General features: G+C 41.3%; 1 protein-coding gene across 7 annotated transcripts in view; it reads left to right on the top strand.

The window, feature by feature from the left end:
- The window catches only part of LOC144819488 (myb-related transcription factor, partner of profilin-like), a 522799-nt gene that overhangs the window by 300676 nt on the left and 196486 nt on the right, over positions 1–25637 (top strand). For 3 of the 7 annotated variants that reach the window (XM_078677351.1, XM_078677350.1, XM_078677352.1), the window contains 2 exons: positions 10619–11837; positions 12131–12646. The exons of the other annotated variants lie outside the window; for them this stretch is intronic. In XM_078677351.1, coding sequence (XP_078533477.1) covers positions 11272–11837; positions 12131–12167 — 603 coding nt within the window. In that variant the 5' untranslated portion in view covers positions 10619–11271 and the 3' untranslated portion in view covers positions 12168–12646. Of the gene's footprint in view, positions 1–10618; positions 11838–12130; positions 12647–25637 lie in introns of those variants that run through there. 7 annotated transcript variants of the gene reach the window in all.

Here is a 25637-nt window from a genome sequence, read left to right on the forward strand (position 1 = left end):
GGCTGTATGTACATTTTCCGTAGCTGCAATCACTCGTTCAGAAATGAGAATAGACGGTGAGATTATAGTTCCGATTATTGCTACACGCATTAATACAGCAGTACTGAAAAAATTCCACTCAAGTACTCCTACAAGTTAGATGCAAATAACGTTCCATTTGCTCAAATTCCTGGAGTGGGGGATAGAGTAATACCAAATATGGATCAAAGGTTAGAGTTAATTCTAGCAGAACGCAAGGGTATAGGTTCTGCACACGTAGGATTTACAGTGACTGTTTCTCTGCTGAAACAGCGCTACTGGTGGCCAAGATTAACAAAGCAGACTAAAGATTATGTCTTGAAATGCATCATCTGTCAGCAGAGGAAAGGTTCCACCGTAACACATCCAGTGCAGACACCATTGCTAATATCAAACAAACCACTAGGTCCCCTTACAAACAGATGGGGCCTACAAGTATATCATGGTTGCAGTAGGTTCCTGCTCTAGATTCCTATGGGTGTGGCCCCAGCACTCGACTGATGCTCAAACTGTTATAAAAGATATGAGTGCCTTAATAGGGACATACGCAATTGGCACATTACAATCAGACTGTGACCCCGCATTCAGCTCTATGGCTGCCATCGGAGGTTTGGGTGTAGCATTGCAGTAATCCTCTCCATACCATCCCGAGGGAAATTTGGTTGGGGAGAGATAAAACCGGGACCTAAAGCAGTCTTTAACAGCTAGAGTATTAGGCTTGGGTGAGAGTAGGGTAAAACATTTGTATGGAGTTCAAAGAGCATTGAATAGAATGCTAAGAAGTTCTCTAGGGGGTGTCACTCCTTATGAGGTCCTATTTTGGGACGAGCATGTGGGTACCTGATCTTGATTGTGAAGGCACAGTGGGGGATGAAAAACCTTTTGACATCCATAAAGTTTGGCTGTTTTACAGGAGCTAAATGAACCCAGGTCACTACAAACCAATGTCCAGGTAAAGTGGACCGCCACTGGGGAAGTCAAGTCTGTCACGGTAAGTCCTCCCTGGGTCCCTAAAGTAGGGGAAAAATATAGCCTGTACCTGTCCTGGCAGTTGTAAGAACAAGAACTGTACTTCTGCTGCCTCTTGCCGGTAAAAAGGAGAAAAGATTTGTCTTAATTGATCTAATCAAACCACACTATGTGGCTGATACCGAGTAGTAGGCCCCGTGGACTTCGGAGTAACAGACACCCTCCTCTCGCTACTGTACAAGAAGTTCAAACAGAAAGACTCATCATGTTTGAAAAGTCACCTGCACGAATCAATGGACTATGCAACCATGCTATGGAACTCGTTCCTCTTGAAACTGAAGTTCAAACTCAGAACTTAAAAGAAAGACAAATTTCAATATGACAAAACACAGATATCTATGTCAACATGCCTCAACAAGAGCAAGCAACAGTTTCCACAAGACCTGTGGAAATACCAAAAATTGATTGAACTGCATCTGGCTAGTTCATTGACTTTGATACTTTTTCATTGGATCCAAGTGAACCTGAAACAATGCCAGCCCGAAAAACTCTTCAACAGTAAATTAAGGATTTTCTGACCTTTCTTAAAAAGTCTTAGAAAAATATGTTGACAAACATCAAACAGATTTATTCTGCCTCCTTTATTGTCCAACTGTCTGAATAAGATTTCGACTTTTGGAGAGACACTATAGACTTAAAATCAGTCTGGGGTACTCGAGACTGGCAGGTTAAGGGAACAGAAGAGATATTTAGAGCATGCCTTATTCCTCAGCAAATCATTTTTTTGAATGAAACCGTGCAACAAACTTCTTGTCTTTGACTAGCCAAGAACAAAAACTTGAATACACCTCACAGGCCCATACCATCACACACCGAGGGTAACATAGCATCACAAGAAGGGATTAAGCTAGAAGACATCATGCAATACAATAGATCAGACCCCGATTGGAAGAGATGGTTGATTTGGCCCACAGACACCAATAAATGTCATGAAAGATTCCTTGATAAAACCAAAGAGTTTAATATCCACAGGCCAGATCCACGCTATGTACAGAGAAAACATCAAGGGGTATTGACAACATACAGTGTGGGAAGTTATGCCTCGATTGGCTAAAAACCTCAACACTTACACATGTGAAACAACATTTATCCTTACTTACAGAGGATGTGGACCTACAGGATTTTTTATTAGGTCATAGGAAGCCATGTCTTAAAATTTGTTATAATGCTGTCTATAGTGAGATTTAGAAAATATCACAACAAGAGGCCACAAAGAGATTACGAGAAATAGATTGTATAAACCTAAAGAAAGCTCACGCAGTGGTTGACAATGGTTTAACTACACTAACCTCCAGGATATATTCACTGGGCAACATTGTATCTTCTGGTATTGATGCACTAGAACAGGATTTGTCCATATTACAATATGGGCAATCACAATTGTGTTCTATTATGTTATTAAGCTGGATGCTGCAGTCTTTGCACGCAGGCTATGTGCCTTGGCGCTTTATAAAAAGCACGTCTCTGTTTTCTTCATACAATCTAATGGAAAAACAGATAGAGATGGCACAAAGGGTTGCAAAGTCTACACGGCTGCGTATTGAAAAACTGGACAGATTAGCCTTTACAATGGCAGGGTCACTGTCCAAAGACGGCCATATAACTCTCCAGGTCGCTACTTTTCCATTTCAATATTGCCTTAAACAGAAACAGGCTGGCAGATATGAAGAAATGGATAGGGAATTCATCAAGGGATCTTGGGAATTACCGTAGAGATTTCAATGCTGGAGTAGGGAAAGAAAAGTGTTTTTTTAAGCGGTACAAACTGGGAGGACACTTTAAGTGGATCACTCATATGCCAGGATATAATGCTGCATGGGGCCTACAACGGTTCCTTAGCAAACTTATCATGTCACTTGAGGGGTGCCCCAGATGCCATGATCACTCCAGTGTTCGGTCTACTTTCGAACGGGAGTTACTTAATGCTGAACGATTAAGGTTGCTGTGGGATGCTTCCAGGCATCACATATCTGGTGACCATCGGTTCCAGGATAACTTGCTGTATGCAAGTATTGTTTACACCAACACATACAGTCAAGGAGGCACCGTTATGGCCTTCACTAAATGTTTTATTAATACTGTTTGATGCTTTGAGCAAAATGAAAGCCATGCCTTTACAGAAATTCATGCCCTTAACCTCCGCTCGAGAGACTTTTGATCTCCAGATCGCAAGGTCTTCTGCAGAGATACAGGCACTCATACGTACGGATTGCCCTTCCATTTTGCAGAAATGGTAAATCGTATCTTGAACATGTCTGACAGGCATTGTCCACCTATTTAGGACCATAGGTTATGTACTATTAAGCACCTTTCAGGCGGTCCTCGGAGTTATACCAAACTTTTTTCACTCCGTCTTTGGAAGCATTTTTGGAGGGCTGCTGCTGATCCTGTTTCTAATAGCAGGCATCCTGATTGGTATTTTTCTGCTACGCAATGGACGTCCCAGTCACCAAGGAGATGGAAACAGTACTCCTGGAGCGAAAATACAGTGATCCCATGGTACAACATCTAGGCACACCTCGCCTAAGAGAACTAAATGCATCTTGGTTCTTGTCATTTAGACCAGTCTGGATGGACTGCATCTTACCTGTCCTCCGATGCCTGTTTTGGGGAGAAGAATGTGTGTTAGATCTCTGTCGGACACTCCCATCATGTGCGCAACCGAACGTTGATGCTTTTCGACCTGATAGCCCATATTTTGGAGTGTCTCCAGTGTATTCCAATGTTGATGGCGGCATTCCTAGAGCCACCACAGGTAGTATCGGCTCCTGTTGGTATGTATATCAGCTCCTCCTCTGATTCCCAGGCCTTGGATGGCACACAGGCTGCCTCGGCATTGGTTGTGGACAGTACAAAATATCATCTGTGCTCAATTGACATAATCTGCGAGGTGTTACAGGGACTATCATCTGCGGAGGCAGGCAAGAAGAATGTTGCGTCTACCAGCCAGGATGTATAAACATTTGACTTATTTGACCCGTTGTGTGCTGGGAATAATTCGACTTTTTGAAAAACAAAATGAAAATTGGAACTCAATAACAAAATTGACATTCGTTCTAACTATACCTACAGACACACTAGAGCTATGGCTTGAGTGACAATTTCCATTTCTCCCTTTTCTTTTGCTTTTAAGCATTTTTTAGATTTTTAAACAATTGTTTTTGCTGAACAAAAAACTGATTGATTTGAACTATTTGCGTAGCGGTTTTTAGAAATCCTAGTAATACATTTAGAATGTAACTATGTCGTCCATTCGGAAAAGGAGTGAGTGTTATATTCCATATAGGTACTCTGATATAGGCTCAGGTATCTCATTACCCTTCACCTATATTCTTCCCTACATTACACTTGTAATGGTTTACAGGGACTGACCTTTTACCTAGTTACAACATTGCATTCAGAACGCAGTTTTTCCCTAGTTCAAAATCTCATACATTATGCATGAGGATTCTTGGAAGCACAGTGAGACTACCATCTCCTGTATAATATCTATGTTTAAAGTTCATGCCCAACGACATCCTTAGACTGACACAGTAATAAAGGGAGGTAGAACCCCTGGGAAGACCTATTGGTATATATACATCACATCTTGCTAAGATAGATAGAGCCGACTGAGACTTTCGGGTCTACACACTGACCAGAGACGCTGAGGTTCCTGTGTGCAGACACTCTAGCTCGCAGTGGTCTAAAACATCCCTCGCAGGGTGTCCAGCTCGAGACCAGGAGAGGGTCCCACAGTCTCTCACTTCAGGTAATGGGGTTGCCTTTATCCTAGAGGGATTCTTGGCTTAACACCTACACACATGCTAAGTACACTTAGGTACATCTAGTTAGGGAGGCACCGTAGGAGTACGCATCTTTTTATTATCATTTATTTTATGTACTCATATGTATTCATGATTATTGCAACATGGTAGAGCTATACCATCCATTTACCTTTATAATACTGTTAATCATTTTTATCTTATACTGTCTAATGGTTGTTGCAGCTCATCTATTCTACACCAGACTAACAACTGGTAAAGAAATACTTATTGAAAACGCCCAGCCTGTTTATTCCGTGCATCTCTCTGAGACCGACTAAACCGCACGAGTGACTGAGCGAAAGGTATATTGTTTACATGGTCCTGAGGGATCAGGGTTGTCATGTTCGATGGTTGCCAAGAACCATTCTCTCCTTGATAAGAGGAGATTCTAGTAGCACTGTGAGCTAGCTGGTACAATAGGCCAACATACCCGTGGGAGTGTTCAGAATAAGTCTGACACCAATCTTACAGTGTATGCTGTCTAAACGTGCATCTCCTGTATAGGTTTTATAGGAACTACACGTCAATTCTTTTGGACTGCTTCAGCCTTCCATGATGGCAACTTAATTTAATGTCTTGCCACAATTGACGATCCTGCCTTTGCTTCTGAAGTGCATATGTCAGCGGTCCTTAACCTGTGATTTGGGGACACCTGATGGTCCGCGATTCCTACTCAGGAGGTCTGCGACTACATAGAAAATTAAATATTGATAAAGTATTAAAAAAAGGAAGCAAAATCTAAATTTTCAAAATGTAAAATGTTCTTTCTATGTGAAGCAATTCGAAATAAGAGGCTGAAAATTAAGTTGGCACCCTCAGATTGATTTGTGGGAGCAGTGCAAGTGCATCAAGCAGAACACAGAATGGATGATGTGTGCAGGACTATATTTATATGTACAGATCCTTGCTGATGAATGGATGAATGTACATATTGAACAGAGTTAGAAAAGTGAAGATCTGCATCCTATAAAATGCCATTTACCCCTTCTGAGGCCATCATACAGACTGAAAACTCACCCCTGTTAGATACAGGGATAACTGGCAGTCCCATGCATCACAATTGCTTTTAATCACCTCACTTACGCACCCTCAATAGATAGATATACATTGGCCTCAGAGCTTAGGGAGTTTTATGCTTTCCAGATCCTTGATCCACTAATACCCAACCACATAAATACTTTGCATAATCACGGGGAGCCCATTGCTCTCTAGAATCTTCTTTGGTAATTGTGGCCTGTCCAGTAATGAAGTATGACACCTAAGGGGATGTGTAAGGTCATGGCTATCAATTTTTGTGTGAATGTTCTTTGTCTTATTCATACTGTGAGACATCACATGGACCTGGGGGTTCCCAGAAGATGGGAAAATCCCTGTGGGTGACCCTCTATTTAGTTTCTCTGAGGCTGGTCATATTTGTCTTTGGTGTTCTTGGTGCATAGATAGGGAGGACCCCGACGTTGACAGCCCCTTTCATGCCTCTCTAGTTTCCCCAGACTTAGATCCTTGTTTTTATAGGGGCCCATCATTTCAGACGTCTTCCTTTACCATCTGCTCCTCCAGAAATTTCAGTTTGTAGCCAAGGAACTTATATTTTCTCTATCTGCTAGTAGATGTGGTGCACAAGAAGGCAAGATGTTGCAAAAATTCCTCTGTGGGTTACTTGTGATTGAGGTTAGCAGTGGAGGCACTTAGGTCTGTTCTTTTGTAAATACAGCAGACAAAATGGACACCTCCTTCCTTGCGTAGACTATGAGGAGCAAAGCAATGATGTTGGAATTGCCTGAGTTCTGCAAGTTACGGCTCAGAAATGCCATATATGGAGGCTAGTGCATTTCCTGATTTTGCATGTGATAAAATCGCATGTGATATTGCATGTGAAAATACCAATTTTGTGTGAGTCTGTATCTTTTTTTTTATTACACACTTTTGCTTTTCGCGTGTGGTTTCACTAGAGAGTAGCTCAATTCCCCATGAAGAATTATTATTTTTTAACACTCCGCAGTGCTGCAACCGAGGTTGCGGTGTAAGGAGGAGAAAAAATTTCAAAGCCATGCTTATCAAAAATGGCGTCTTGCTTCTCCCTAGCCCTGTGCTGGTACACAAACATGCGTGTCAGTTGCCACACACAACTTTTGTTCCATCGTGCAGTTGTGTTGGAAAGTCGTCTGGCACGGGATTTATACTTGAATAATAATATTCTTGTAACCTTGCCCCAGGCAAACCCTCAGTAATTCTGGCCCTAAATATATTTTTTTCTGGATTTGTCATGGCTTGCTCTTCCATCAACCTCATGTATTAAATATGTATGATAGTGAATACTGATGAAGGTGATTAAGTGTTTTGCGTCAGTACTTACGTGATTGTTTGTATCTGCTTGAAGAACCGTAGCAAAAGTCTTCCAGTGTTTCATTGTCCAAATAGGGTGAAACGATGGATGCAGGACAGCTGACTGTGCATGCTTGCTATTCCCCTTGCTCCACATACATCCGGTCAAATGGTCAGACACAATTTTTTTACATCTAACTCCAGCAGTGTAGGTCAGAAATCCGTGAGTTGTGTTCGATAAAAATCTTACTATACAAAAGCAATCATTAATGCACTAACATCTCTAGTCAATATTGTGCATATAGTATGTCTAAGATCCCTCATCTATTGCACACAGATTATATATGTCCCAAGCTATTTTGATTTTGGAAGTAAAATGTTGCATTCGATCGTTGTACCGACTGAAATAAAATGTCGAAATTACAGGAGTGCAAAAGTACTGCATTACAGTAGTGATGAAGTGATGGTTAAACCTCGTAAATTTCAATTATTTAGGATTTTAAACTCACAAATACCATTCTTGTGGACCCCAGGTGCCCTTATGTACATCAATGACTTGTGGCTCAGGACCAGATACAGCCTGTCGTTGAATACTCTTTCAGAAAAATACAGATTTCAGGAAATAAAATCACATGAAAATGCAGGTAGCATAGCACTTGGCACTCCAAAGCAAGATGATTCACTCTGGAAATCTTAATGAATCAATCTGTCAAGTAACACATTGATTAATTTTTCAAACATAAAGACAACAGAGCACTCAGCAGGCATGTAATCATTTAGAGGATCAAACAGTGCGAGCATGCATTTTTTAAACTTCTAATCAGTGCCAACGATTCTATTTTTGCCTGGACAAGTATAGTAAATAATTGAAGTGACATTAGACTTTTGTTCATAAACACTTTGCTTTTCTTCTTTTTGCAGTCCGCGCTGACCAGACAAAATAATATGTTGCTGTGATAATGTAATATTCCTTCTTGTGACATATTTCCACCACTTAATGCAAATTTTATAATTGCGTTTTTAGAGAATGAAAAGAAGTAATTATACTCTGCTATACGTTTTAAAATCACGAGTAAATATTAAAAACACAAGTACAATTGTGATTGTACTTTACTGTGAGCTCATTCAGATGCGACATAAATAATTAGCTCGTTTTCTGTTCATGCAATTGTCTGTTTTTCCAATCTTTTCATGCTGTTCTTGATCTGGAATGACTGCTTTTTAAACAAAAATTTAAGTATCTCACATGTGCTTTCGGTATTTGTATATAACCCGGTATTAAATAATAAATTAGTCTAACGTGCGATGTATCTGTGGCCAGGTCATGTACAGTGCCACTAGAGGGCAGCGCAATTTCAAAAAATTAACATACCTTCTCTCCAATTCCCGAACACGCTTTCTCACTGATGTGTACGAATCAGTTGATTTTATTGACAAATTAGGAAGCGGGTCTTGGATCGAAACAGATTTACATAACAGATTATTTTTTTAATTAATAAAACGTGACTAAACGTAGGTGTAAGTTTTACCAAATGGAGAGAACAGGAAAAACATACTATGAAGAAGAGAGCATGTCTCAACTATACAGGGGCTTATTTATGAGAGGTTTGCATCATCACTTTTTCTGATGCTCCAGCAAACCTCTCAGCAACATCTATGAGGTCACCCAAAGCCATTTTAGACCTTAGGGCATCATCTATGGGGAGCAGCGCCACTAGACTTCATGCTGTGGTGCCCTACAACAATGTGAAAAGGCAGGAATTCAATGGATTTATGAAATACGGTGCTTTCCAGTCCTTTACCCTACACAGGAACCCTTGCACCATAGTGCAAGGGTGTCTGCGTTGCATGCAGGATTTTTTTTGTGCTGGGGGGTCACCATCCTGCACAAAACTAATCCAGAGAGGCAGCACACTTGTTACGCCTGCTATGGGGAGGATTAAGGTTTTGGCACTGACCCAGGTTTACGTGATTAAGTAAATCTGGGGCAGTGTCAAAATCCATAGGTGTTGCATGGAAAAACCCAACGAAACGCCCATGCAACGCCCCCTTGGTGCAGAGTAAGGGGACGCATAGATTTGCGCTGCTTTGTCTTACTCCACATCTAAGAGGCCATGCAAAGCCAAGCAAAGTGTCTTTGCGTGGCCTCATAGATAGGGGGGCATATTTTCAAGAAATAATGCATTGCTGCAGCAAGGTGGCGTTTCGTCAATATTTATTGTGCCTGAGTGAAAAACTCTTACAACGCCATAGATGTGCCGTATCTACAATACGGGGGCTCCATGGGGCAAGGTCACAAGGATGCATCAGTAAGTCTGACATATCTGTGGGAAGTATGCCATAAGGTGGCACATTGCTGTAGTTGCTCATACAAATTAGACAAATACAGCAATGCATCATAAAATGAGGTGATGCGTCAGTTTTGACTGATGCATGCAGCCTACCGTATGGGGACCAATGAAATATAGTATCAAAAGGTGAAAAACCCACCTTGCACTAAATTACATTGGTCCTGGATGTCATGCATACAAGTGGGCATAGTGTATTTATGTGTGCCACTATGCCTATGTATGTGTGACATATGCCATTAAGGGTGTGTAATGTGTAATTTATTGTGTTACCTACCTCGTGTATGCACTCACCTGTTGATTGGGTGTGACTAGATTGCAGATCACACTGTTTGAAGTCACTTCAGCTGGCCAAATTCCTCTGCAACAGCAAATGCATCATTCCTACGCCTGCGTTTTAGAGGTGTAGGAATTTTCACACATCTCAAGCAGAGCGGGTCACTTCCCAATGATGCGTGACTTTTGGAAAAAGTCATAAATACCACTGCATCAGTTTTACAGGGGTTTTACAAAGGGATGCCTACCTTGCATATATTAATTCTATCAAAACGTGGCTGATTACGACAAAGGAAAAAGTGGATATATTGCAACAAAAAGTGGCACATCCGCCTAGATGTTTCACTTTGTAAATACAGAGCAAAAAAAGCGCCACCACCGTGTAAAAAAAATAATTACACAGTGGTGATGCAAGCTCCTTGTACACATGCTCCATAGCTCCGAGATTTGCGCCGCTGGAGCAGCAGAAAAAGTGATACTCCGGCGGCGCTAGCCTCTCATAAATACGCCTCTCATATCTTTACTCGCTAGTTTTCAAGACACATAGATTCCTTACCGAGTTGTTAAGAACAATTGAATCGGTTTCAGCCTTTCACATAGAAGAGGTTAGTATTACAATTCTATTGCGTGGAAAATGTTCAGATAAACTAGAAAGAGATAACAATATTTTCATTTTCAAAAGACATTCTGTTGTTGGCCATTCCTCAGGAATAGTCTTACCTATTTATACCTCTAATTTTCTTTCTATTGAATATGTTAATATATTTACATTATGCTGTTGTCATTTTAATAATTAAATAACTTTCCTTTTACCAGGGTTTTCCGAACCAACATCAAATTTCGGGCTTAAGCTATTCAAGAATCCGACCGTAGAATGCTTTCAATACCTAATTATTTTTCAAATGGCAGTTTAGTTGAATAAACAAATAGATTTTTTAAAACTTTTTTTACTGTGCTCTCTGCTTTGATGGAAAACAATCAGGACACTTCAGGTGTCGAAATGCCACTTAAAAACTCGGTCCACTCTTCAGTTGACAGGCTTGCTTATGGGCTTTTCAATGTCAGGAAGCAATGCCCCTCTTGCCCTTTGTGTTCCTTCAAACAAACTATTTCCGGAAAACAAACTTTATGACCCTGACGGCAACATCATCCCTGGAATGCTGATATTCCACTAGTAGAACTGTCAGCCTGATTCTACCCACTATGGGCCAGTCTTGTAAGCAATGGGAAAAAAGGTACTGCCATCTACATGCCCTAGCATATTTAGGGGCAGATGTATCAAGATTCTATTTTGCGAGTCCGAAATTGCGATTTTTAGCGAATCGCAATTTCGGAATCGCAAAATGGCATGTATGAAGAATTCTGCGAGAAATGTGCAATTCCATAAAAATCTCAGAATTTATTGCGATAATCTTGCGATTCCTAAATTAGCGAATTTCGCCATTTAAGAAATCGCAAAAACGGGAATCATGCAATGCAGAAACAGCCTGATGACATCACAACCAGGAAGTTCCAGTGATTGCTTGCACCTTCAACACAGAACCACACCCAGTGGCAGTTGGAAGAGTGTGCTGAGGCAGAGCAGACCTGTTTGGAGAGCAATGGAGTCACAGAAGGCACAGGAGGAAATGGCTTTGGAGAAGAGGAAAAGAAAGCAGAAGTTTTCAGAAAAGGAGCAAGAAGTGCTCATTGAAGAAATGGTGTGTAACCATGAGGACCTGTTTGGCAAAAAAGCACTGAAAGTGCCTGACTCCAGGAAAAGAAAAATCTGGCTGGAGATCCAGGAAAAAGTTAACTCTGTTGGAGTCACCACTCGCTCCACTGATGAAATTAAAAAAAGGTGGTACGATTTGAGACTCAGATCTAAGGAGAGACTTGCTGACAGAATTAAAGAGGCAAACAAAACAGGTGGTGGAACTTCTGCTGTGGACCAACCAACACCTCATGAGGAACTGATAGAATCCACCCTATTACCTGAGTGTGTGAGTGGAGTGGCTACCATTGACAGCTCTGAACCCCTCAGCAACTACACAAGGTAAGATGAAAGCAAATTGCATCCATGTATGTGTGTAAAGAATGTGTGTGCTGTGCAGAAACTCATAGTCAGATAAATAGTAGTCCACTTACACTGTGAAACCAAACTTGAGCAATGCATTATGGGAGTTGTAGTCCTATTGAGATTGTAACACTCATCATCATAGTAACACATGTCATTTTACCAAGTAGTACTTTGGCATGCTGAAGCAGTGTAGTACACGTTGTAGTCTGCAATGAAATCATTTAATTGTAAAGAAACACAAATTCATATTTCACACTCTACATCCACAGAACAGACAAGAGAATCCAGGCCAGAAAATTTTATTGAAAATTCTCCTCCTCATGTGACGTCTGAAAATGAGGATGAAGTCACTGATGCCCCTGTCCCCAATTTGAACATACACAGGAAGCGCAGACGTGTTGCACCTCTGGAACCAATGGGAGTGGAAAAAAATTCTGAAGTTGAATCAGTCCCCCATGAGACAGTTACAGTGTCCTCTCAGGACTCACAACAGCAATCCCAAACTCCAAGGAGGGCACGCTCATTCCGTCTGGAGGCATGTGGGAGCAACAGAGGACAAAGTGAAGGAGGCACAGTGTTCGCAGGCCTTGAGCAGGACATGCTTCAGGTGCAGCGCCTGCAACACAAGGCACTGCGATCAATAAATAGGCAGCTTCTGAAATCTAACAAAAATCAGGAAGGCATGGCTGCTTCAATTGACAAACTCTGCCTGACACTGGTCAAAACTGAAAAAGCACGTAACAGGGCTGCAAAGGCTTCGCAAGACAGAATGCATACATACACCAAGGCCATCAACAGGGTTTGTGCAGTCACAAGCAATTTTACAAGGCGCAGCATCAACATGCAGCGAGAATTAAGTGACTGCACACGGGTAATGGCGAAGAGTGTGGACAAAATGACATCGGTCTTGGAAAGCATGCAAACCACCAACTCAGGTGCAAGCGCTCTCCTATGCTCTGGAGAAAGTGAGGACAACTCCAGTAGGAGTAGTAGAAACCCTACCCCAACTAACATAATGGTCCAACGCAGAAGTGGAAGGCATTCCACTACCGGACCTGAGCAAGAGGCCATGCCTTCACAGGAGCAACATGCTTCCAGCCGCCAGCGCAAAAAATGACTATGATTAATGACCCATGCAGCAGAAATGCATTGAGAAACTGTTTTCTTTTCTTTACCACGTATGGATATTTCATTTATCAAAAATTCAAAGAAATGCTTCAAACAGATAGTACTACAGTTTGCATGTTGTGAATTAAAAGAACAATTGCAAACTTGATTTTGTGTTTAGTTTTTTCTTACCTAAAAATAATTTCGTGTAATCTCCGTCCTTCTTTGACGGCCAGCCATGGCTCCTACTCCTGCCACTGCCATTCTTGGTGGAGGGCTATCATCATCATCAGATGAGTCAGAGTCACTCACTTCAATTTCTGTGCCTTTGCGAATTGCCATGTTGTGCAGCATTGCACATGCTGTCACAATTTTGCAACATGTCTCTGGATTGTATTGCAATGCACCTCCACTTTTGTGTATGCATCTGAAACGGCTTTTCAATATTCCAAATGTACGTTCAATTACCCCACGTGTGGACCGGTGTGCCCTGTTGTACTGTCTTTGACTTGCATTTGCAGGATTCAAGTATGGGGTAAGTATGAAATCACGCACTGCGTAGGCACGATCACCTGCAAGTAAGAGAGAAAAAAGTAACTGTATGTTCCATTTCATTTTGATGGATGGATGGATGGATGTTTGTATGAGTGTTACTCACCTAGCAGGTATCCATCTCCAAACTGACCAACACTAAGACGACTATGAATTGCGCTATGTCTGAAGATGAAAGAGTCATGTGTACTCCCTGAAAACTTGGCTACAATGTCATTGATAATGTTTTTGGCATTGCATATGATCTGGATGTTTAGCGAGTGGTAGCTTTTTCTATTCCGGAATACATATTCAATGGCTGCAGGTGGAGTGATGGCAATATGGGTTCCATCAATGCATCCAATCACATGTGGAAATCTTGCAATTTGATAGAAATCCAACTTTGTTTCCTGTATGGCTTGTTGTGTATTGGAGAAATATATATGATGTTGTTGTCTCCTTAGCATTGCGTCCAGGAACACATGAAAGAAACGTGATAGGGCACTCTGTGACACTCCACTAACCTCTGCAATTACAGTTTGAAAAGAGCCAGAAGCCAAAAGGTGCAGTAAGCACAATACCTGCACATGTGTTGGTATTGATTGTGTTCTGCCTGTTGGATGTGCCAAAAAAGGTTCCAATTCATTTATCAGGTCAAGAATGGTGTGAGGATGTAGCCTGTATTTTTCATAGATCTCCTCCTGAGTCTGCTGGAACTGCGTAATGCGTATTCTGAAGATTCTCTCCTGTCTTTGTCTTCTCTGGGCAAGAGCTTGAATGCGCAGCCTCCTGGCAATCAGGTACAGTCCCGCCATTTTGAAAAGTAAGAGGATGCATTCTGGGAGCCTTTTTACCACCTGCTTCTACTTGGTGTTAATAGCGATTTCTTAAAATGCGATTTTTGAGAAATCTCTATTTGCGATATTATCTTACATACTGCTGCGATTTCTTAGCTTGCGATTTCTTAATTGCGATTTTCGCTAACTTAGGGACATGCAAATTTGGAATTGGAAATCGCTATTTATTCTGCGAATTAACACTTCTCGCACACTAAGAATTCGCAAAAAATGCGAATTCTTATTATGCGATGTGATTTCTTTGATACATGCCAATTGCACTTTTTGATGTCGCAAACGCTGCGAAAATGCGATTCGCAGCATTTGCGACATGCAAAACACTTGATACATCTGCCCCTTAGTGTTGAGTGGCCTTAAGTCAGTGTCTCTAGATGTCAGTCTAGATATCCACTAGTTTTAACACAAGCAATGTTGTTTTTGCGTGAGGATCTCACCTGGGTGGGATCTCAAAGACATTCAGGGATGAGGTGGGCACAAGATGCTACATTTCTGATTTCCTGATTTAGGGTATATCTGGGCACTCTAAGGCCATTAAAAGCATTGATTTGTGTGTATTCTGACAAAATATTAGAATACCGTGTCAAAAAATTGTCAACTCAAAATATAATTGCCCAAAATTAGAAGGTGAGAATATTATTTTTTTAGGTATATAATATTGTTTTTTTTAATATACAATTTTTCTTAACATTAGAACATTGGAACATTGAGAGCTCCATTGAAAACAATTTTTTGGTTACTAATAACTTTAGTGCCATTTGACAAATCTGCACAGAGCTTTCCCAAAAAAGTGCTACATTGACTATTTTGTGCATGGAAAGTTTGAGGGTGATATGCTGCTTTTTGTGTTTTAGTGTAAATCTGTCCAGTATGTTTGGAAAAATTAAGGTTACAAAAAATTGTATTTATCATTTTGCGGAGGATCCACGAAGCGGACAGATCTCATCCTGAGAGCTGATTGGAAGCCACCACCTCAACCAGGAAGTTATGGCAGCTAGCATAGGACTTGAAAACTGGTCCCGTGTCCTAAGAAAAAGATAAAAAGGACATAAGGGGCATGGTACAGATACCCTGACCCACTAGGCCTGGTTGTGGGGTGCCTCTGGGACCCCGCTTGAGGCCACAATGTTTTCATTTGTTAACATTTTAAAATTTGCCACAAAATAATGGAGAATCAGTAACTCCATGACAAAAATAAGCTCATTTAAAAGTTCATCCACCCCCCCCCCCCAGGTGGGCCAAGGCTGGGGGACAAGGTGCAGCATTTATTTACCTGCCAGTGAGAATGGACAGGGAAAATGTAAAGTTCTCTCACCAGGTGGGAGCACAAAGTAGTGCCGCCTAGTGGAAGAACAACGTATTTCCTTGCCTGCGCACTCAGGCAGGGAAATGCTTTGATGTCTCCTACCCGCTCGAGCGCAAGAAAACTGCACCCATGGGGTTGGAGCAATGCTGGCTCCTATTGCACCAGCTATGAGTGCAAGCAGGGCAGCCAGAGGGGGTCCGGGGGCCTCCCCTGCAGCCCCTAACTACAGTCTGACTGGTGGGTGCCCCGGGTGGGCATCTGGGAAGCCCAATTACAAAAATAAATGGGAATAGTGGTGGCATGACCCGGGTGAGAACCAGTGCACGCCACTTAATTTTTACATGAAAAAAATGCCAGTGGGCCGCGAAGTCCCTGGGGCTCCCCCCGCAGTCTCCAAAATAATAATGGTGTGATGTGCCTCAGGTGAGCACCAGTGCACCCCTTAGATAAAATAAATGGTGGCTCCTGTCCAGCCCCTGAAATGGGGCAGTTTGCAGGGAGGTGGTAGCACCGCAGGAGCCTTGGGGCGCACCAAGGGCCCCTAATAAAAAAAAAATAGTAGGACCCCAAAAATAAGATAAATCTTTTTAAAAGCCAAAAGTGAACAATAAATTAACAGCCACATCCACTCATTTATTATTCAATTCATCTTCTAGGATCACCCCATAATGCCCTGGGAGAGCGCAATACATATATTTTATTTTTGGTGATGTCCCTAGAAGGGGCAGAGACATCACCAAAATGTATTATTAATGTTTTGGGTGGCTGTAGGGAGATCTGCAGCCCCTCAGCAACACGAGAAAAAATACATAACTCTCCAGGGTTTTTTTCAAAAGCATTTCCCAGGCTGGAGCTTTTATTCTACAACTGGGATTGCTGTGCCACCCAGGGGCCTGTTTAACTTTATGTGTTAAAGATATATTACAGAAAATATAAGCCAGTTATGTAGATACATTTACCACTGCATTTTGAGGGTTTAAAATCTTAAAATTCAGAACAAAGATATTTTTCTCTTCTTTTTTTTATTAAAGAAAAAAATAATATATCTCAGACTCTTTCCACATTTTTCATCCATGAAATGTAATAATACAAACTATGTAAAAAAAGTCACAGACATGTAGATCAATAAAACTGGGGAAAAAGGATCTACTTTATATATAGGGTGTTTTATTTAAAGTGGGTGAGGGCTAGGGAGGGGTGAAGGGGTGGGGAAGGGGGAGGTTTGGCTGCCTATGGGGGTTGACCACAGGGACTGGCAGCAGGCCAAGCCCTGTGGCCATCTCCCTATCATGCATGGCCAACAACCAGGCTCAGCAGGAGGTTGGCTTTACTTTTGGTAATAAAATATTATTTGATGCTAAAAAAAATCCTAGATATTCAATGTCAAAACCGAAGGTTTCAACGTTATAGTTTGATGGAATTTCCCATAACAACGTAACATTTTGAATTCTAAATACCACAGAAGTTCACCAGTTATAGTTATCTTAAGTAACTATAACTCATGCCCTAAGGTAACTATAACTCTTGACCTCACCAAGCACTGCTAATTACTGCATAAATTACATCTCTCATGACATCCTCTATGAAATCATTGGTAATAACCATGTTACCTTTGCAATGAAATTATTGATGAAAAAACTGTGGAGGCACATATTTATACTCTTAGCTTATTTGCCGATATTCTGTTCTACTATAATTTTGTTTGCATTTTTTGTGTTTAGTTTACATACAACATATGGAAAGTTGATCTTTTGTGGATGATTTGTTTGACACAATTTTATTGTGGTGTGGTATTTTATATTTTTGTACATAACATTTTGCCATATAACTGATTTTTCGAAATGGGATTCTCAAAGTGGCCTACATGCCTATTTAAGACAGCTCCTGAGACTTCTACAGAGCTCTGCATAAGTGGTCCAAAATGTTTAGCACAGTTTCTGGACTTTTTCCTTTATGTGCTTTCTTGACTTCAGAGGTAAGTGAGAAATTTGATAGACAATTCAAATCTTATTTTTAAGAGCCCTAATTGCTTCTCCGTTTCCTTGTTGTTATTAAGTTTACTTATTTTCCGTATGTACTAGCCTGTATTGATTTGCTTGTTAAGTCTTCAGTAGTCAGAGAATCTTATCTTTTTACTCTATTTTCCATTGAAAGATAGACTTTAATGTCCTTGCAACTTATTTTAGAGAATGTTCTTGCAGTCAGTTCTCCAAAAAAGAGCTTACAAAGTCAGTGGCGGTTGGTGACATCAAAATACATTGGGGCGGATGCCGCATACATTAAGACACACACATACATTAAACAATTACAATAAAACACATTATAATAAACCTCTAAGAAAAAAATAAGTTACTTAACTTATCTTGCAGCATATCCTCGATGCTCTCAGTCCCTGTCTCCGGACTCCTTCGATCGTGAGGTGACGTTGATAGAGCGCACAGGTCACCCGACTATTATTTTCACCATATGCACACTTGGGCCCATAAATTCAATTCACCATATTTATTAATCAGGTGACCTTAAACTCTACTACCAGTAACCCAGTTCCTTCCTATTTATTACCAGTGTACCCGACTTACCAATCCACGTAACGGGTACCTATGATCACAATGGATCAGGGAGCTAGCTATAAAAGATAAGCAGTCACAAAATACAATACTTTTATTATATTTGCACTCTTTGTAATAACCACAGACTCAGGAAGTTTTGAAAACCTTTATCTAAATTTCATCAATCTCAGCAAGCAGAAAATTAACATTAAGTAGGCTATCAATAACTAATATCATAAAAACTGTATATCCGTGTAAGAAAATAATAAGACCAACCATTTAGAAGCCTAAAGGGAAGGTAAGAACAGGAAAACACGCTAATAAGATTCTCAGAAATTATAAGCGTGGTGTGACGTGTCTAAAGGACGGGAAAGACAAGAAACATGCTAGAATATCACAGTTGAATACCCCTTCAGGGTGGGTAATGCTAAAGAACCTTAATAAATCTATAGAAATTTCGAAGGAAACATGTAGCTCTAGGGAAGGTAAAAAGTGCAACATGCTAATACTCCAGAGCAATCACTTTACGTTGGCTAAAGGAGGGTAAAGAAAAGGAACATCTATATTTCATAAACTGTACGTCACAATTTCACTTATAGGATAGGGAAAAAATGGAACATGCTAACAACTATAATGTAGGATTTTATCATTGGTCAGCAAAGGGAAAGTAAGAAAAGGAACAATGTGCATGTACGATTTATTAAAAGCAAGGAGATAGAGGACGCAAATTGGGTTCCCTCAGAGTTATATTTACTTAGAACGGTGTGGAGACCAACCCTGGCCACGGGTCAGTTAAGGACAAGAGAAACCCCAAGGAAATACGGTCGCCAGTAAGCCAGCAGGTGCAGAATGGAAACCCAGGACAGGAAAACCAGATTAGGATCAGGACAGGACCACCAAGGTAAGACCAGCACCCGCAGTTCAGTTGCAACGCCTGCGCTACACCCTCTCTCCAGCTATCAGTCAAAACCCTGATTGGGTTCTCGAATTCCCCAGCAAAGTGCTCCGCCAGCACTTAAGGTTCTCAAAACCCCGATTGGGTCTGTGAGACAATCGGACAGAGTGCTCCGCAGCACCTCTGTTTCTGGATCAGCTATTGAGTGCGTTGGGTCAGTGACAGGTCAGCTATTCGGACAAGTCGGACAAATTCTCTAGCTAAACCTAGGCTAGTTATACTGTTTTCGGGTCAGTATACCACCCCCAAAATGTTGCAAGTATAAGAATCCCCAATTTCGATTGGACCAAAGTAAGGACAGGTCATCACACTAACCAGGATTTGACTTTCTCAAGCCCTAATTTACATCTTTTGGGACCGCCTATTGAATTTGGGGTTCCCATGACATGTGCTTTTCACCTAACAATGGTTAATACAATATTCATATACAATTCTTTCAAATTTAGTACAGTTCGACTTAGTCTTGCTGGGTTACAGGTCGGTTCCCAGGAGCATCTTGGCTGTGGCTGCCAGTTGGCTGGGTTCCACTGGTACAAGGTTTTCTTCCCTCTGCCAGGGTGACATGCGCAGTAGGGACTTCTAACATGGAGTAGTAAGCACCTCCCAGGCCCAAAAGATTCGATACATGAAAAGTAAAGGAAAACAATTTAGAACACAGAAATAAATGATTACGCTGTATACCAGGAATCCCTATATAACTCCCATTACTTTATAATAACTATAGCATTAGGATTAGTGCAGACAAACAACATAGCAAAAAGCTGCAGTGTAAGCTTCGGCATGTGAGAACATAAAGCAGCCATCTTATTGCTAATGCGCAAGTGCAAAGGATTCCCACCAGAACTGCGAGTACGTCACGTCACATGGGTATGACCGATGCATATGCAGAAGAAATTCCCGCGTAGCAGCAGCCATTTTAGTGGCAAGCGTTTTAGGATGAGTAAACACATAAGCAAGCGTCACTGGGACACCCCGTGTAATGTAAAATGTGCAATATTAGTAACACGAACAGGTTGATTATATTTTATTAACATTATTTGAGGTTCTTGATACAAGCAAGTCGCTTTACGTGCGAATCCTTGCTCCATCAATCCCCTCTTTGATGATATTTTATATCATCACAAATTAATAGAACCAGATGCCAATTCGTCACATTTTTCCCAGTTCAATCTCTTCAAACATTCTGTTCAGCTTTTCTTTAGTCTCTTTATTAGGGTGAGAATTTTTCACCCTTTTATAAATCTGATTATTCAGTTCCTCTAATTCAAGTTCATCCACATTCCTCTTCACTCCTCTCTTGTTCACTGTGTACTTCTTTTGATGTTTGCGTCATTTGCAGCAGATCATTATGATAAATACTGCTATACCTATTCCCGCAATTGGCATCAGTACTTTACTCAAAAGACTTTTACCTAAGTTAGAAATCCAATGACCTACGGCGGAGAGACCATCAGTAAGTCTCTTCCAGGCACTGTCAACCTCAAGTGGTTTGAGTTCCATTTCCAAATTTGTAATATTCCTTACATACCCTTTGATTTCCACACTTTTGTCAGGTATGTAAGTGCAACAATGTTGCGCTTTCAGCATTCTGCAGACTCCGCCCTCTTTTGCCAATAACGTGTCAAGAGCAAGTCTATTCTGTAAAACCATTGATCTCACCGCAACCAATTCGGTGTTGACCATCAGGAAACCTCCAGCCGTGTCGGTTGATAACCGATCCACAACTGTTGACAATTTGCAAATTCTGTGTGTATTCAGAACCACTCCCACTGTAGGTATCAGTGCACTAAAAATATCTCCTACTATTTCACCAGCACTTTCTCTTTTAGTACGCGCTAATTCATTAGTTTTTTCAGTGCTTCCAGTGATTTTCCCCACATGGTATATCTTTGGGAAGACAATACCAAAATAACAGCTCCCGTACCAATGGTCGGGCAATTTGAAATAAGCCTTATTTCCACATATAAAATAAATTCCGGGAAACACAGGCACTGACCCATCTTTGAAACCCCAACCCCCAATTACCTTTTGGAGGAGTGTGGCTCAATTGTTAGAGCGGCATACCCTGATGCAGAGTTCTGGCCAGGGGACCAGGGTTCGATTCCTGCCTCGGCGGGGTCTCGGGCTCAATTTCCTTGGACCTGGTAATTCTCGCCTCGGTGCCTATTCTAATCACGGGCCCCATGCTGCAACTCTGGGCAATAGCTTGCTTAGCCTCCACACCGGCCCCAACAGCGCTAAGGATGCCTGGCTTCACCCTGGGGGTGCCCAGGAGTGGGCACTTCACAGGGAAAGCCAGGAGGGGTTCCACAGCGGTATGAGTATCAGCGCCAGGAAGCCGAATAGGCGACACTGCAAGGTGACCATCTGGTGACAGTGCGCTCTATAAATACCATGACATTTACATTTACATTTGTAATTGTGTTCGCATTCACTGGAACCAATGAAAACATTGTTATAATAACTAGTTTTCTCTCCTTTAGGTTTCCCTTTCTTTTCGAAATCCAGCAACATGGCAGCATTAGCTCCACCATTTGAGGTGCTCCCTACACTCTCTGCCCATTTAGGAATTTTCTGGTTCTTGTCTTTGGCTTTCTTTCGGAAACTTTCTCTCCTTTCCTCTACCATATTCAGAAATTCCCTTTCCCTTTCGTGTAATGAACAGGTCAAGTTATTCTGGTGTGCGTCATCTATATCTATTTTACCTATAGTTTGAAAATAGTCATTCATGTATTTAGCTACATCTCTAGTTGTATGTACAGGCTTCAGGTTTCTTTGGACAGGAAGTTCAGCAAATGTCACGTCAAGATTTGAGTAATAATACTGTAAAGGTCCTTTTCTATAAAATAAACTAGTTAGTAGACTACAGGAAATTCCATAGGTTAAGGGCAAGTGGTGATAAGTCACACCTTCAGCTACTGAAGTGGGTAGCTTCATGCAGACATAGCAATCATCTATTTAGATAGCTTCTACATAATGTACTAACAGGTTTGCGAAAACATTTAAATGAGTTTTATTCTTGATCTTATTGAAATGTAACCCTTCCTCATCTGGTGCTTCTAAGTCTAACTGGGTTTGTTTAAGGCTAAGTGGTTTGTCTAGAACGTCTGCTCTTCGTGGTGTACTTCTAGTATGTGTTTCTACATTGTCATCAGGTAGATTATTATTTGGGTAAAGACTTGGGTTTTTACTCATCATAGAAGGAATAGTTATCGTTAGTCCTATTCAAAGTATTAATACTATTGCTACACTACATAAACATACTTGGCAGCATGTTTTTAAACAACCTCGTCTTGGTCTCCCATTCACAGAAGAATCAGACATTTTGGCTCAAAAGAAGCTTCAACCCCTCTTTGTAACTCTGCACAGCTTGCTTACTCGAGTAACTTTTCAGGTTGGGTTTGCTTCTTCACTTGTCTGTTCATCAACCAATTCTTCCTCACTTTCGTCACTTATTTCCAGATTCTCAAATTCTTCCAGCACAAAGTAAGTCCACTCAGGACTCGGGTATTTGTTGTTAAGTTTCTTGATACGAGCACTTCTTCTCTTAGGCTTTGTTACTGCAGGGTCAGTTTGACTTGAGACCTCATTTATTTGCTCAGCCTCTTCGTTTATTGTCTTTAGTCGCAATCTCACTCTTTTCACAAATCTGGGTACTGAGTCACCTTTTCTGAGTCTTTTAACTGGCACCGTGTCTTGGCCTTCTTCAAACACTCTTTTGTTTTCGTTCAGTTGTGGCACATGGGGATCAAATTCGTCTTCTGTATTGTTCCCTAACTGACTAGGTCCAGGTCTTTCATCTGTTTCTTCTGCCTGGTCCCTAAGCTGTCCTTGTTCAGGTGAATGCTGAGTTTGGCTTTAATCTGTTTCAATTTCTTTTTCCTGAACACAATTGTCTATTTCTATCTGGTCCTGTTCAAGCTCTTCGAACTCTTGATTTTCTTCCGCTTGAACTTCCACCCTAGTTTCTATCTGTCCCTCTCCTTTCTCAGCAGTTTGTGGTGGAGTGTCAATTACCTGTTCTCTCCCTATCTGGTCCTCCTCAGAATCAGATTTGACTTGGATTTTGATGATGTGAGTACCTTCTTCTTCACCTATCTCGTCCTCACTATCCCCCTGTCTATCTAAATAGATCTGTCTTCTTGTTCATATAAGGTCGATTGTCAGATTGATTATTGGGACCCAATCTTCTTGTCTGGAGCTCGGTTATTCTTCTTCAGCTACTTCAGAAAATAGCAGACAATGACAAGTAGGTATTTCATTCCTCGACAAGGGGGCAACTGAATAAAGTCTAGTTGTAGTCTAATAAAGGGGCCTTCTGCCTTTCCAATAGTTCCTGGTAGTACCACAGTTTTCTTTCCAGGGTTAAATTGTTGGCAAATCAAACACCTCTGGCAGAGTGCTTCTGCTACGTTTCTGAATTTTGAATTGAACCAGGTCCGACGAAACATGCGGATCATGGCGTCCCTGCCTAAATGTGTGTCTCCATGTATTAACCTAGCCATAGGAGCAAGCATACAGTCTGGCAACACAGGCACATCATCAAGGTAAACAATGACACCATCTTCATTTCTCCTCCGACAACCAAAGTTTCTCCATCTTTGATTTTCCTGTGGCTCTGCTGCTTCCTGTAAGTCTCTCACTTCCTCCCATGTATTCACTCCCTCTAGCATCAAAAGTTGGCAGCTGTTTCCATTTCCCCTAATCTTTATATTGATTGATACTCGGTATCTTGCACAATGTTGGGCTAACTGGTCAGCATATCGGTTACCTGCTGTCCCTTTGTCATCGCCAGATTTGTGAGCAGCACACTTGACCACAGCCAATTCTTTTGGTAACTGGATTGATTCCAGTAAATCCTGTACATATTTCCCATTTCTGATAGGGGTGCCTGAAGAAGTCAGGAACTCCCTTTGCATCCATAGCTGGCCGAAGTCATGCACCACCCCATAACCATACTGGCTATCAGTGTATATGGTTATTTTTGAGTTCCTCTCAAATTTACAAGCTTTTGTCAATGCAACCAATTCAGCTATTTCTTCAGACTTGACTCCATATAAATAGGATGCTTCCACTGGACCTCCCACTGTACATACTGCATAGGCAGTGCTTAGGCCTCCTTCCTCATGTCTCAGGCATGAGCCGTCTACAAACAACACATAATCTTCACTAATCAGAGGGTTTTCCTTTATGTCTGGGCGTGGTTTTGTACTGAACTCAGTCAAATCAATGCAGTCATGTTCGATTTCCTCCCTCACTTCTGCTGTAAATGAGCTAGGCAGTAAGGTAGCTGGATTCAGAATATTACATCTAGCACTTGTCACGTTTCCTGCACCTACAAGGATTCTCTCATACTTAGTCAGCCGACTAGGTGTGAGATACTGGGTTTTAGTTCTCGTCAATAGAATCACAACAGAATGTGGAACATACACCGTTACTGGATGTCCCATCACTATGGACTCACTCTGTTCAAGACTTGTGCACGTTGCAGCTACAGCTTTCAAGCATCCAGGCAATCCAGCTGCTACTGGGTCCAATGTGGAAGAAAAGTATGCCACTGGACGTCGAGTCAAACCATGAATTTGGGTCAGGACTGAAAGTGCACAATTATCTTGTGTGTCACAAAACAGTGCAAAATCTTTGGAATAGTCAGGCATTCCTAATGCAGGAGCAGTACACAGACACTCTCTCAGTTTTACGAAGGCAGTCATGCTTTCGTCATCCCACTCTACAGGACCTTTTGCTCCTTTCTTTGTCATTTTTATCAATGGTCTTGCTAGGACTGCAAATCCCACAATCCACTGCCTACAGTATCCTACAACTCCTAGAAACATTCTATTTTCTTTCTGGGTATTGGGCAATTCCATTTTTCAAATTATTCGAATTCTTTCTGTGGTGACTTTTCTGATACCTCTTTCTATCTGGTGCCCCTGATATTTCACTGATGTGGTACAGAACTGCAGCTTTTCTGGTGACACTTTATGTCCCCCTTCACCTAAATGGTTCAGTAAGGCAATGGTGTCAGTAACACAGTCGTTTCTGCTCTTAGACGCCACTAAGAGGTCATCTATATATTGCACCAGAACTGATTTTCCCGGCAATCTTAGGGTTTCAAGGCACTTTGTCAGAATCTGATTAAAAATTGAGGGGCTTTCTGTGTACCCTCTGAGGGACACGATTCCAGACGTAGACATGGCTGTCGAATTAAAATGAGAAAAGAAATTTGCTGTCTGGATGTAATGGAATTGAAAAAAATGCATGACATAAGTCAATGACGGTAAACCATCCAGCATTCCATGGTATTTGGTATAGAATCACTGCAGGGTTTGGCACAACAGGACAGCAAGGAACTACGATTTTATTTACCTTGCGCAGGTCCTGTACTACCCTGTACTTACCACTAGGTTTCTTGATGCCAATTATTGGTGAGTTACAAGGACTGCTCAATACTTCTTGCAAAATTCCTGCTTCTAG

Source organism: Lissotriton helveticus, chromosome 2_1, assembly GCF_964261635.1.
Source record: "Lissotriton helveticus chromosome 2_1, aLisHel1.1, whole genome shotgun sequence".
Taxonomy (NCBI): Eukaryota; Metazoa; Chordata; class Amphibia; order Caudata; family Salamandridae; genus Lissotriton; species Lissotriton helveticus.